This window comes from Oryx dammah, unplaced genomic scaffold (genome assembly GCF_014754425.2).
Source record: "Oryx dammah isolate SB20612 unplaced genomic scaffold, SCBI_Odam_1.1 HiC_scaffold_22, whole genome shotgun sequence".
Taxonomy (NCBI): domain Eukaryota; kingdom Metazoa; phylum Chordata; class Mammalia; order Artiodactyla; family Bovidae; genus Oryx; species Oryx dammah.
In genome coordinates, this window is record NW_024070206.1 from 41152500 (window position 1) to 41167356 (window position 14857).

At 45.1% G+C, this 14857-nt stretch overlaps 1 protein-coding gene across 2 annotated transcripts in view; it reads left to right on the forward strand.

Moving 5' to 3' along the window:
* The window catches only part of FHOD3 (formin homology 2 domain containing 3), a 527184-nt gene that overhangs the window by 357671 nt on the left and 154656 nt on the right, over window positions 1-14857 (forward strand). For both annotated transcript variants that reach the window (XM_040264875.1, XM_040264876.1), the window contains exon 10: window positions 8529-8770. In XM_040264875.1, the coding sequence (XP_040120809.1) occupies window positions 8529-8770 (242 nt within the window). The remainder of the gene's footprint in view (window positions 1-8528; window positions 8771-14857) is intronic.

A 14857-nucleotide genomic window follows, 5' to 3' on the forward strand; every position in this document is an offset into this window, starting at 1 on the left:
CTCTTGCCTTTTTTTTTTTAAATAGTTTTATCTGAAAATAGCTATTCTGTGAGTTAACGCAAATGATCAGATTATCAAGTAAGAACTGACCATCTGAGATCTTGCTGTCTATAGCAGAGCTATACTAATCTACCTAGGCTACTAATTTCCAGAATACACAGGTGCAGGGATGCAGAGAGAGAGCTGGGCCATCCCTTGTGACTCCTAGTCTTTTTTTCATGCATCAGATGTGAGCTTTCTGACCCAGAATAACAGACAGTGTTTCCAAGTCACCTTGCTCTGTGAGTAATATTCAGTTATGAAGCATCTCGTCTACACAGCCCAGAGTGTCATGGCTTATCAATCCATAAATTCTGTGTTTACTTAGTATAGGGGATCCTTAACCAATCCTGGCCTGCTAAAGGCATTCCAGAAATAAGAACTCTCATTTTAGGAAATGTCATCAGGCTATTTATTAGATAGTCTAGTTATTAGCATATTTACAAAAGATCAGATGGGGTTATTGCCTTCTTTCTTTGCCTAGAAGCATCACTCCTACGGAAGGGGTGGAGGGATTGTGGGCCAGCTGCTTTAACTCCTTGCTCCTTGTCTGTATCCCTAAATAACACATGGCTTAATTTTGTCTTTTTATAAATGGGACCATCCCACATGTCCTCTTGCAGCTTCTCTTTTGCTTGATTTTGAGACCTACCCATGTTGCTATGCGGAGTTCTAGTTTGCTCATTTTCACTGCTGATGAAAATATCCTAACTTATTTATCTGCTCTTCACTTAGATGTTGGCTAGCTACAGTTTTGTGGCCATGACAATGCTACCCTGAGCGTTCTTGTCCTTTTTTCTTTGTGTGTGTGTATGCATGTGCAATACTTATTATGTTTGGGTATCAGTTCTGTTCTTGCTTTGTAAAAATATTTAGAAGCTTTTCTTTTTTCTTTCTGCCCTTGTCTCTGGTCTTTGGTTATCTGGTAGAGCTCCCTTGGGAAATTGTGTGGGCTTGTAATGATGATGATGGAGGGGCAGAAGAGGAGTGTGTGTGTGTGTGTGTGACTGTGTGTGTGTTGGAGGCAGGAGATCTTTGGTAACTATGCTTTATTCTATGGATATTGGTCTATGTAAACTTCCTATCTTTATTGGGATTGGCTTTTCTAAATCATATTTTCCTAGGAAATATCCATTTCATCTGGATTTTTTAAGTGATTACTAAAGAACTATGTAAATAGTCTTTTATGAATGTTTCTAATTTCCTTTCCTTGAGAAGTTATTTTCCTGTGTTAATTTTTGTGGTTGTAATTTCTCCCCCTTTTCCCTCTGGGTTAATTCATGGTTTGTCTATTTTGTTGTTGTTAATTTTGACTTATATATGATTTTCAGTGCTCTTCTGTTTTATAACTCAAAACATTTTTATCTTTATGATTTCCTTCTTAGATTTTCTCTCAGTTTACTCTGTTGTCCTTTTTTTAGATTTTTGAGTTATTTATCTGATTCATTTCTTTTTATCTTTTAACCATCTTCTCATTCCTGGAATATAACCCACTTGGTCATGATGTGTTTTTTTTTTTTTAATGTGCTTTTGGAATTCTGTTTGATACTAATTTGCTTAGAGTTTTAGACAAATAGTCATAAGTAGAGCTGGCCTCCATCCTCATCCTTCCCCCAGCTTTTCCTCTCTTCCTTTTTTGTATGCCATCCCTATCAACTTGGGCATCACTGTTACACTCACATCATAAAAGAATGGTGCTGGTGGGCATGGGACCAGTCTTGTGCACTGCTGCTGTACAATGCGCTTCTGGTGACTGAGTCTGTGGGTGTCTCCAGGGTGCCTCTCTGACTGTTTCTCCTCAGTGTCCCTCCTCCTTCTCTGTCTCTTCCTTTCAGTGCCAGGGTTTCTTCATCAGGCCTCCTCTCTCAGTCTAGGCAGCCTGAGCTGAGACTCACCCAGTGAGTTCAGCAGCCTTGGCTGTGGCTGATGCCTTGGCCTGAGCTGTCTGCAGGGTTCATGGCTTCCTGCCCCTCTGCCTGCTTGTCTTTTTGCATTGTGTTCATTTATTCACTGAAGGTATGTCACGCACTCTGAACATTCAGAGATAGAAGATCTGTCCTTGTCCCAAGGAACTTTCATTCTGTAGTCCCAGACCAGCAGGTGGCTGATTTCCCAGCAGCTATATGTGATGGCACAGAGGGGCATGGAAGGTGTCAGAGGAGCTCAGATTATGTCAGACAGAGCCACCTAGAAGCTGCAAATGACATGACCCAGCCCTCACAAAACCCTTTATTCCCCGCCCCCAACCCATGACAAAAACAAAACTCCTGCACAATCTGTTCATTTCTCCACCTCTGCAAAGAATAGTCTCCCAGGTTACAAACCTGGGGCTGTCCTGGACCTCCTTCTCTCTCCCCACATCCTCAGACTTGGAGGTCTGATGGCTGAAGACTGCAATTTCTTCTCCATTCCCCTAGCTCAGACCCTCTTTGTCTCTTGCCTGGATTGTTGCAACAGCCTTCTCATTCATTTGTTCACCTGTGAGTCTGTTCATTGAACAGAGCTTCACTAAGCACCGATTCTGTGCCCGGCACTATTATAGGCCACGGGACTCAGCAGCAAACTAGACAGACAAGGCCAGTGCCCTGAGGGGATGCACAGTCTCATGGGGTGCAGACAGTGACCAAGTGCATGAGTCAGCTGATAGCCCGAGGCTGCTGGCATGTCTGTGAAGAAACGAGACGGGGTGAGCTGGAGGCGAGACACTGGGTGGATGGGCCACCACCACCGGCCTGAGGTGGTGGCCTAACGCAGGACAGAGACAGAGTGGGGAGCAGTGGAGGAGCTCTGCCTGGTGTGAAAGGAGGTGTGATGAGGGGCAGGGCATGAGGAGGATGGCACCTGCAGGACTGCATCCCGGGGGGCTTCTCAGCTTATTCCCTCTTCCTAACTCCCTGCAACTGAAAACAAGGGGTCCTCCTCAATGTCAGGGCTAACTACACCATTCCTCCATTTCGGAAAATAAACAAGAGTGAAGGAATGAATGAACAAAAAGCCTTAAAAACTTTTTCACAGCCCGTGGGGTGAAGCTGGAATGCCTTGAGTCAGTTCAAGAGGCAACACCATCTGTGGCCTTTGAGCTGCTGTGGCCTTGTCTCCAGCAATTCCGAAGATGTTGCTGAAGTTGCAGCCACACTCAACTCCTCTTGGTTCCTGAACGTGAAAGGCAGGTCACCGCGGAGCTTCCCTTCTTCCGTTCTCCTTGCTTTGCCTGGAGTGTTCTTCCTTCCTGTTCTCAGGTTGGCGGACTCCTCCTCCCCCTGTAGGAGTCACCTCAGATGTCCCCTTGTGCGCATGGCCTCCTTGGCAAGGTATAGGAGTCCCTGGGCTTGTCGCCTGCACTTTATTTATAACCCAGGAGGGAGCACAGACTCACACCTCACACTGAACACTTGCCTGTCCGTTTGCCTTTGTCATCCGTGTCTTTCCCTTCTAACCTCTGTGCTCAGCAGTGCCCTTGCCCAGACTAGAAGTTAAGTACTTGAGTGAAGGTCTCTTAAATATCACTGATAGATTCTGGGCCAAAGGAAGGGCGTGATTTAATCAGAAATCAGCCACCTTAAAGGGAAGATGCCTTGGGTAATCAATCACTCAAGGTGACAACTAAATGCTTGGGGTACCAGATAGAGTTAGGATTTTTATTCCTATCTAAAAATTAATGCACTTTTAAAAGTGTTTGGTGCCATAGGACAACTAAGTTCATTATAGGTGGGGACAGTAAGGAGCCTATAGGCAGTACCGATATTTTCCTCACAATAGATTATAAATGTTTTCAAGCCATTGCAGAGAACTTTGTTGGGTTTCTAGAATTCCTCTAAATAGTGGAGGATGTCTGGTGACCATATGTCCTGGACTTTCTGGGGATAGGCCCAATTGCAATTAATTCTATTTTAGAAAGGTAATTTAATCCATGTTTAATTAAATTCATTTGAATTTTTATAGTTCCAAATGATTTTTTCAAATACATAGTTTCACAAATTAAAATCAAAAATCTTTTTTTTTTAAGATTGTGTTCTCACTTTTGATGCTGAAAATGTGGTCCTAGTAATGGCAAAGGCATCTTAGAGCTGAAGACTTTGGGGGTGAGGAGTGATTGTTACTGTTAGGAATAATTAATAGGTCCAGTCTCTTCAAATCCTTCCTTGTCATAGTTGATTTTTAAAATGTGTACCAGTTAGTTCTTGCTGCATAACAAATGTGCCAAAAAGAGTAGTCTTAAAACAGCAGGTTTTGCTCCTCATTCTGGGGGTCAGAAATTTTGGCCTGGTTCAGCTGAGAGATTCTCATAGAGCTGCAGTTATCTGATGACTGAACTGGGACTGAATGCTCTAAGATGGCTTTATTCACCTGGTTTGGCCTTTAGTGGTGGCTGTTGGCTGGGCCATGTGTCTTCAGCAGGCTAGCACATACTTCTTCACATGGTAGCCGCATTTCAGAAGGGAAAGTCTCAAGTGCAAACACTTTTCAAGGGTCCGTGTCTTCTGATGTCACACTGGCCAAAACAAGTCACGTGGAAAATTGTAGACTCAGTGTAGGGAGGGGACTTACATAGATAAGTAAACAGAGAGGCATGATTTCCTGGGAGCCCAGAGCTGTAATCATCTGCCACAACCTGTTCAACCTAATAGGAGAATTATCAGCATAGTTCCTTCTTGAAATGGCAGTAGCACGGGCATCCATTTCACCTACAAGCTGAATCAAGATGTATAGGTGTGCATTAAAAAGAAAGTGTGGGAGAGCAATTTGGAAAATGATTATAACTGCTATGTAAATATAGTTGCCTGTCATGGAGGTTAGTAGCAGTATAACGAAATATTCTCAAAGAACTGTTAATAGCTTTTGACCTTCATTAAGAATGTTCAGATTGTTGGATGTTTGATGATATTAAGAAATTATTTTAAGCAGGACAATGGTATGGTGGTTATGGTTTTTTAAAATCCTTATATTCTAGGGATATTTACTGATAAATGGATAAAATTATATGACCTTGGACTTATTTCCACAAGACCTGGCTGTGGGGTCAGGGACAGGGAATAAATGAGACAAGACTGGCCAGGGTTGATAATTGTTGAACTATCATAGGTGATGACACGAAAGTCTTTGTACTCTTCTCCATACTTTGCATATGTTTGGAAATTTCCACTCCATTTTAAAAAGAACGTTTAGATCAGTCAGTGACCTCAAAGATAGGTAGAAGTTGTCCCAGATGCCACCTTAGTTTGCTCTTCTCTGCTTTCTTGGTAGGATGGGGTAGGGTGTGCAAGCAGTCAGTGCTGGATTCCTCACCTGGGTTTTAGAGACCATTCTACATTTGATTAAAAGAGTCAGAAGGTATCTGATGAGGGGCCCAGCAGCAAAACACCCCATCACTTGGGTGAGACTAGAAGTTGTTCAGGATATGGTTGATCTCACCTTGGGTCCAGGGGAGGACACCACACTTGTGGTTAATTAGATCTGACACCACAGGTTCTGAGTAAGTCTCTTGGTAAGTGCTGTTCTCTCTCTAGGTGTCTTCCAAAATTTATTGGTCTTAACTGTAATTAGTAGTGCTCCCTAGAATCTAAAGAAACTAGAACTGCTACCACGGCCCTGGACGTGAAAGCAGGTCTCTTTCTGTGTCATCAGTGGATACTAGTGATTCTAAGATTCTTCTTGTAAAATCAAAACCGGGAGTGAAGACCAGCCCCAAATCTCATGGTACAGCTTTCCTGTCTGCCAAGCCCGAGGCTGCCGCTGCATCTCCGGGGATTGTGATTCCCACTTGCCCTTACCCCCATGCATCCTTTTCTATGTTTAAGAAGATGAATACTTTGTTTAGGACTGGAATTTTACACATCTCTCATTAAATTCCATTTTATGGTGCCGCTTTGATAATTTTTCAGTACTTTTCATTTAAACACTGGTTGTCTCATCTTCCTTGACGAAAGGCAGTTGAAGTAGATTTCACTTTGTGCACATGCCTTGTGCCTCTCTGAAAGGCCCTGTGAGTGGAATGCTATTTGATCTTTGCATCTCTGAGGTTAGACAAGGAATTAGAAATATCTGAACTCTACGTTATCCCCTAACCTTATCATTCCAAATATGTGCTTAATTAGAAGCAGAATCAATATTTCAGGTCAGAATGAGTTCAAGTGGTCTAGAATGTTTATATGTAAAAATGAAAAAATAATTGGCTAGTGATATTTTAAAACACTATGCTTGGCTAGGTATATAGTCATTCTTAAAGGTTCCCCAGAGAATACTATTTACAACATTAAAGTTGAGGTGATAAAAGTGATTAATCAAATACATAATTTCTTTCCTAGTTCTTGCAGTTACACTGCAGAACACCCTTACCCCAGGAAACAGACTTTCCAGTGAAATTTGTAACAGTATAGCATTTTCTGAACTCTTATCCATTCTTACCTCAAACTCCCCAGATTATATCTGCCTAGTAAATTCTAGGGGAACAGAGCAGTCAAAATATTATTAGATTGTCTTCATCTATCTGGGAGTTTGTTATAGAATGTACCTGGCATGTAGATGGAAGAGTTTTCACTACATCAGTCTTGCCTAAAAGCTAGAGCTGGAGGCAACTGCAGATGGAACAGATCCGGGGAGACTTCACTCCTGGGAAACAGGCTGTGCATCTCAGGTGGTCATCCTTATAAACTGGATGAGAGGGGCCAGCCTGGCCTTGACTCGGCCAAGCTCACCATGCTGTGTGAACACATTTGGCATCAACACTTTGGACATGGGAGGCCACTGACTGCAATAGCCAGGTTTTCTGTAGACAGGTGATGCCAACACCAATAGCATGGTTAGCCATCTGGGTCTTTATATTCTCCATTCTCTCACTTTTCAGGACCAGGTTGTGAAATGTGACCAGGAGAACCCAAAAGGCTGGAAAGTATGCACCTCTGGGGACATGGGATCATGTGGGTCTTTGGGCACCAAGTCAGAGAGACTGTTGGACTTGCTTGGGCCCGGCCCACCTGGGCTGTGAGGTGGCCTGCCTGGGCAGTTCTGTGTGACGTAAGAATCTGTGGGTGTTCCAGGCCCTGGGTTGGAAAGATTCCCCTGGAGAAGGGAATGGCTACCCACTCCAGTATTCTTGCCTGGAGACTTCCATGGACCGAGGAGCCTGGCGGGCTGCAGTCCATGGGGTGGCAAAGACTTGGACGTGACTGAGCGACTAACAGTTTCACTTTGCACTAGGCCCCTTCAGCTGAAGGCACAGGCTAGGGAAGAACTGTCACATTGATTGAGTACCAGCCACAGGGTAGGCCCTACCCCAGCTGCTTTACATGCATTATATAAGTTATTTTTACCACAAACCTGCAAATGCAATCCTGTTAGCCTCATTTGGTAAGTGAGAGACTCTTGAGCAAGCAATTTGCTGCAGGTCATTCCTGGTCTGTCAGCCACACAAAGGTCTAGTCAATGACAGCTCCTGCGACTGTGTAGGTTTGGAGAAGGGAGGCACACACATAATTAAAGAAACTGAAGAAAACAGATAGGTATAGTCCACAGCTGGAAAGGGTGAGCTCCTATAAGGAGGATGTACGCACAGAAACTGTGGATGTTGATATGAGAAGGCCTATGGAGTAGGATCCCGGATGGAGGAGATTAACAGACGGCAGAGCTGATTCTTTGGCCAGGCCTCACCCAGCTAGGGGCAGGACTAAAAGATCCCTGGGAAGAGGGCAGGAGCGTTGGTTGTGGGGCCAGTTGTCTCCAGTTTCTGTTGGGTTGGCCAAAAAGTTTATTCTGACTTTTCTGTAAGATTGTTTCGAAAAATCCAAACGAACTTTTTGGCCTACCCATACGTGAAAGCCAAAATGGCCAAGTGTGAGTGCTTTTAAGAGGAAATTTTCTAAAAATTCTAAATGCTAGAGATCCAGCCTATTTCTGGCCTATATTTTTGTGATCACAGGTGCAAGCAGGCTCTACGCCCATCTGAGACCAGGCTTGGGAGGGCCCTCCCCACCCCTGTGCATGGGGGTCTCAGATCAGGCCCCTCAAATGACCTGCAGGTGAGGCTGTTTGTCTCACCTGGAGTTCATGGTTCCTGCCTCTCTCCTCGCTGTGCTCTCTGAGCATCCTCCCTGGGAAGTGAGCTTGGGGTCAGAACCTCCAGGGCTTCCTGCGGCAGGGTTTCAGGAGACACTCCGCCTCCTGGACCAGAGAACACCAAGTCGGGGCCAGGGTGGGGGGGACACAAGAAGGAGAGATGGCCTCTAAAGGGCAGTCCTGGGGTGAAGAGCCCATCTAATTACAAAAGAGTTCTCGGATCTTCTCGTGACATCAGTTGACCTTCTCGGATCCATTTGGGAAGATACGCAGGGGCGAGCATCTTCTGGTTTGGAGGCTGCGCTTTGGGATGCGCCTGTTGTGATGACTTCAACGAGAAGCCCACGCCGCAGGATGGGAAAGGATGGAGTTCAGAGCCCTTTGGGGTGGGACTGTGAAACGTCTGACCTTGCTCTGTGCACTCTCTGCTTTTCCAGGTGGCGCTCCGGCTGGAGGATGGGGATGAGACGGCAGAGCCACCCCCCAGCGGGTGCCGTGACCGCAGGCGGGCCAGCGTATGCTCCGGAGGCACCGGCAGTGAGTCCCGGGGCCTGGACCGCAGGCGGAGTCGCAGGCACTCGGTGCAGAACATCAAGAGCCCCCTGTCGCCCCCGTCCAGCCCCTGCTCCCTGTCAGCTCCTGACTTCAAGCCCAGTCAAGTGCGCGATCTCCGGGAAAAGTAAGCATTAACCCAGCCTTGGAGAAGGGCACAAGGACCCCTAAAAGGGGAAAGGAAGTGCAACCCCACGGGTGTCCTGGACCATCCCAGCCTTTCCTGTCCCCTGCCTCTTCTCTACATTTAAGCCATCACCCCCAGTTATCCCAAAACTTCCCAAGGCAAGGTGGCCCTGGTGACACACGCAGACTTGATCTAACTCCCTGAGCTCATCTTCACCCCCTTGTGTTTTTATATTATTTATATTATTAGCATCTCAGTTAATATCTGTGTAGAAAGCTATGCTTTATCAACTAGAAAAGAATCCAAAACACAAAACTTTGGCCTGGAAATAAATGGTATGCCACCACACCAATGTGAGATGGTTAGAGTCTTGAGGTACTCATGACAATACATAGTTGAGGTTAAGTAGAACAAATACGTACTTTCACATAATTTTAGTAAATACTAATGCTGCCATTTATTCCGTCATATAGCATACATTTTTCTGAAGTGTGTTCTATAGGCCAGGACTATTTGCAACCATGAAGACATATGAATGGAAAAGGTATGATCTCCATTTCTGTGAACTCCTATCAGGGCTGAGAGAAAGTGAGAATGAAGAAAGAACATAAAAAGAAACAGAAAGATTGACAATCCCATGAGAAATTATGTATGTCCAAAATACAAGGTTTGACAAGATCTCTAGGAGCTCAGAAGTGGTTCCATAAAACAGAGGTGCAGCAGAAGGATGGCTGCATGGCTCTGGGGTCTGAGTCCAATTATATCTTCCCAAATGGGAGCCCTCAGTTCATTGGATGAAGCCCTCAGTTCACTAGGATGGTGGGGCTCCCTGGACCGGTCTGTGCCAGACAGCTCCACCGGGGCTGACTGATACACTGATTGCCAGCGCCCCTCTTCTGCTGCCAGTGGAAACCCTGCTTGCATCATGTGGCTGGAGTATTTTCTCCCATTGTGGGGATCTACCTGGGGGCCACATGTAGTTCAGGAGGCTGCATGGTGAAGACCTGAACTCAGAATAGGCGGGATGACCTTAAGACAATGATTCAGATATGTCCCTTCCTCTCCATCCCTAAGGGAACTCCCATACCCACCTCTACTAAGAAGTGACTGGAGCAGTCTGGTACCCATGGGATCCTGGAACATGAGCCAGCCCACACCATTGGGTGCCTCCTATTGCAGAAGGAGAAGGAGGGCATCGATCTGAGAGTGATGTGCAAGGCATGGTCCATGCTGCCACCCTTCTCCACCACATAGCCTACAGGTTTTTCTGTCTCTAAGAGTCAGTGTGCAGCAAGCTCTCTTTCAGTGAAAAGAAAATTGAAACTTCTGAGCGGAATGAGAATTGAGAACATTTACTGTGAAACTGCATGTTGTGATCTAAGATCTTTGAGAAACTCAGGCAATTCTCCCAGGGTCCTGAAACTCCCTGTAGTGCTGTTTCTAGAAAAATGAGCATGGAGAGAGTTGGGCAAAGTGGACTGAAAAATCTATTTATGATCACCAAAGATGCTGAAGGTGGGAGTTCTGAGGCTTCGGTGGTGGCACTTGGTATACTTGTGCTCTCTCTGCCTTGTGTCACATTTGTTCCTGTTATCTTTCTTGTGGTTACACTTTTTAAAATATAAATTTATTTATTTTAGTTGGAGGTTAATTACTTTACAATATTGCGTTGGTTTTGCCGTACAGCAATATGAATCTGCTCCAGGTTGTTACACTTTTAAAGATCCCTGTATTGTGACTCAGGTGACCACGTCTTGTGATACACTGGCAAAGGCAATGATGGTGGGGTGGACCACTTGGGCACAGTCCACAGTTTTGAGGCTCTGGCCTTGGTGGGATCTGGAATAGGACACTCTTCTGAGTGCTCCCACCCCAGTGTCTTCAAATAGGACTGATGTTTCCTTTTAACGAAATGATTAATGTAAACTTCATAGCATTCGCCTAAGAAAAATCTACTTTCCAGCTTATAAAGAAAGATCATGGTTTTAAGACAGATAATGATGAAGTGGCTTCATCCTTGAAGTCTATTGGAGGGATTTTGCCCTGTGGCCACAAAATCACAGCATGATTTTGGCAGAGATGGGAGCAGGAGAGAGGGAGAGGGTGACGAAAAGCAAATCGGGAAACAGTCCCTGCGTATGCATAGCTTACTCACCTGCTCAGCATCCGTGCCTCACACGTCACCTTAGAAGCTAGAAGTTAGTTGTGCTCGATTGCCCGTAGACCTTGAAAGACACAGACCCACCCCTGACCTAGACTACTGTTCACCTGTGTGATCATTCTGTCCCTGCTTACTGCTAACTTGTAGCAACATGCCTGCATGTATCACACATGAAGAACTGCAGACCGAATTGTCTAACTCTGTGCCCCAAATAATGCCAATACTCTTGAAAAGAAGACAGAACTATGCTACAGATTAGAGATTCATGTTGTCCTCAAATAGATTCATATCTGGCACTCTGTACTCAGATGCTTCTTTTATGTAGCTTGAATCAAATTCTCCTGTTGATCCTCTCTAAGTTCCAGCCGGGACAAGCATCATTATCCTCACATTACAAATGAGAAAACAGTTGGGGCCTCGGTGCCTTGTGACGAATCTTAGAACCGGGGAACTGAGCTTCGGGTTAAATCTAAGTCTTTGGCCTTTGCCTCGCAATGTCCCAGTCATATAGAATCACTTCCCACCTACCACTCTTTAACATAATCATTGAGTGAGATTTGTACTTCTGGGCTTTTTTAGACAAGGAATTTGATTTACATACCGTGCAGGGGTATTTTTATTCAGGTTCATATGAAAACTCAGAGTCGAACAGGAGAGAATCCCAGAGTCGTCTTATAGACCTAGGCCTGCTAGGCTGTGAGTTTTACTAAGGCCTAATAAGGCTTGAAACTCACATTGCTTTGGTTTCTGAAGAAATAGAACTCCACAGTGAACACTCACCAAATAAGGTATGTGTTTATTGTTCATCTGCCACCTAAAAGTACTTTTTGTGATTATGTGTGCCATAGTTTCACCTTTGCAATTAAATTTACAGATTTGATTGGGAAGAAAAAAAAATGTTGGTGACTTCTTTTTTTTTTTTTTTACCAAGAAGATTATTTTTAACATCTAATCATCGAAAGGACCAGTGTCTCTGATTTAAATTGTAATTGTAGTTAATGTTAGGACTCAAAAGTCTTCAAGGTTGTCTAGCCCACAGCAGAAGCCTGTTCTATGCCCTCAGCCTCAGACACTCTCCTCCCAGAGGCACTCCATTCTGTCCTTGAACTTCTCAGCTCCTTAGGAAAGTCCCCTGGACTAAATGTGCTCCATAATGTGGTGGCTTTATTATTGCTTAGAATTTCACTGTATGGATAAAATTCCCCTGCAAAGTCTCCCCCTTCATCCATCCCGGCTCTCACCGCTGTCAGCACGCGTGAGGTCCTCTTCCTGTTCTGTACGACCACCTTTCTGACACTGAACACAGCCTGGGACTTCATATGTAAACTTGAAATTTCATCCTGTTGACTTCCACACAACATTCCAACCCGTGGAGGTAATTTTGAGCTTCATTTAGTCACTGCTGTTAGCAGCTGCGCCTTCCAGCTCTCAGTCGCATGTGTATTTGAACACACATGGACGAGTGACCTGGCGGGCAGTGGATGCTGGCAGCAGCTTGGTGCAGACGACTCCCATGTGCCTCAAAGTCAAGTGTTGGAAACATTTCTCTGTCAAGCGCCAGATAATAAATATGTTAAGTTTTGCAGGCCAGTCTTTGTTGCAACTACTCAATTAAATTCTCCCTTTGTAGCATGAAAGCTGCCACAGACAGCAGGTAAGCAAGTGAGCATGGCTGCCTTCCAGTGAGGCTTTATTTATGGACACTGAAATTTGAGTTTTACATGGTATAAAATAGTTAGATTTTCTTCCCCCAACCATTAAAAAAAGTGAAAATCATTCTGAAAGACTGTACCAAACCAGGTGGTGGGCCACATTTGACTCACAGGCTTGCCAACTCCCATTCTAATGGGCTGGGTTTCTTGAGGGAAGTTGAGGGGGAATGGCAGAGATGACAGAGAGGAGTATATGGCTAAGATAGAAGATCCCATCATGGCCCATGAGAGGACTGTTAGGAAACAGCGTCCTCTGGTCCAGGGTTATAGCTAGGAATATTCCATGAAGATGTGGAGGCTGTTTGCTGATGGCCGCTCATGAGTTGTCACTGGATTATTGAGGGGGTTGGAGAAAGCAGAGATGTGTCCGACGAGGGGACATACAGAGCCAGTAGGGAGGAGGGCGTGTGGTGATGACTCCAGGAAAAGTTGGGCTGCTTGGGGAGGAAGACTGGGATCAGTTCCAGTGGTGCCAAGAGGCAGTCATCTTCAACCTGCCGTCTGTTGTAAATTCCATGAAGGTGGTAGTACCCTCCCCATTTTACGGATGAGGAAACTGAAGCACAGAGTGGCTAAAAAACTTGCCCCAGATCTCACAGGTGGTAAGTGGCATAGCTGAGTTTGAACCTAAACCAGATTTTAGTAGTCCAGAGCCTGCACTCAATCTGCATCCCGGAAACTAGTCTCTGAACCTATAGAATGTGTTCTGTGGTGACAAGATTTTCTCTTTTGAGGATGAATTAGAGAAAGCAAAAAATCTTTCAGAACAAATGTTCCCCAGAACTTGGTCATGCTACTAAGCTGTGTTGCTTATAGTCACTGTTAAGAGTCTGATCCTGAGATAATCATAGTGGTTTGCTTGTTTTTCTCATAAATTGGCACTGGAGACAGTTCCTAACGAGGAGTTCTGAAAGTGTTCAGCGTAATATCTGCCAACACCGGAACAGCCTTCTCAGTTAATCATAGCTAGCGAGTGATAATCTTGGTGAGGGGAGCAGGAAGGAAGGTGTAGAGAGCAAAAGTTCATGGTTAACAGGAAGCCACCGTTAACTGTCAATTATTGGAGGCTTAGCTGTCCTCACGTTTCGGGGGATCATACTTGATGTACACCAATTAGTGGCCCAGTGGGTGGTGGGAAGAAGGGAGCCAAGCCTTGAGGCTGAGCCTCCAGGGTTGGGGCTGGAGGGAGGTATTCAGAGAGGGTGTGGTTTTCTATTTTCCTGTGGGAGTAGAAAAGAGTGTTGACACCTTTCCACCAGTCACAGGAACCAGTGGACAGATGGGAGAGCCTAACTATGAAACGGTGCAGGGTGGTGAAGCGACCTTCCTGCGTTTTGACAGGGAGGAGGCATGTGGATGCCGAGTTCCAAGGCAGCACTGTGGTCTCCAGTCAGTCTCGTGCCTTGCGCACAGGGTTTCCCTGCCAGGGCTTATAGATTCCACTCCCTCGTTAGCTGCAGGATCTGTAGCAGCAATAGTTTCGGCTTTCTTTGAAGCAGTTGGCAATGAACAATCAATTCGCAAGCAGGAGAACCTATTACATAACCAGTAGTGTTACAGAGTCCAAGCTTGCCACAATAGCCCAATAAATTGAGAGACAGGGTATTGGGGTAAGGAACAGTGACTTTATTGGGAAGGCCAGCAGACAGAGAAGGTGGTGGACTGGTGTCTTGAAGAGTCTTCTTACCTGAGTTAGATTTCAGGCTGCTTTTCTACTAAAAGGGGAGAGGGTATGACAAGAAGGCTGGTTGTTGCAACCTTCTTGGTGCTGACCAGATGGAGGGGATGTGATAATCCTTTATTCTTATAGCTGTCCACCTAGGCCTGATCATGATGTTGCTGGAAACCTCCAACAACATAAATGTTATTCTCTATTCTGCAACTTTTTATGTCTATGTGAATGAAAATTGTTATACCTTTAACATATAACCTCCCAAGCCTGGGAGGCAAAGCTTTGTGAATGGACCACCCTGTATATTTTAGGCGATAGACAACATTCTTTTACAAAAGGTATGGAGCCTGCACACTTAAACACAGGCAACTGAGCACAAAGGTTAGTGCTAAAGGACTAGGTTCTATACATAGTCGGGTTTGTTCTCTGTTACAGTAGGTATTGCATAATTGGTGTTAACCTACAAAATTTATCACTCGGATGACCTCAGTCCTGGCTTCTGGGGAACGTTTGGCCAAGTGCAGTATAGGAGCAGCCACTGA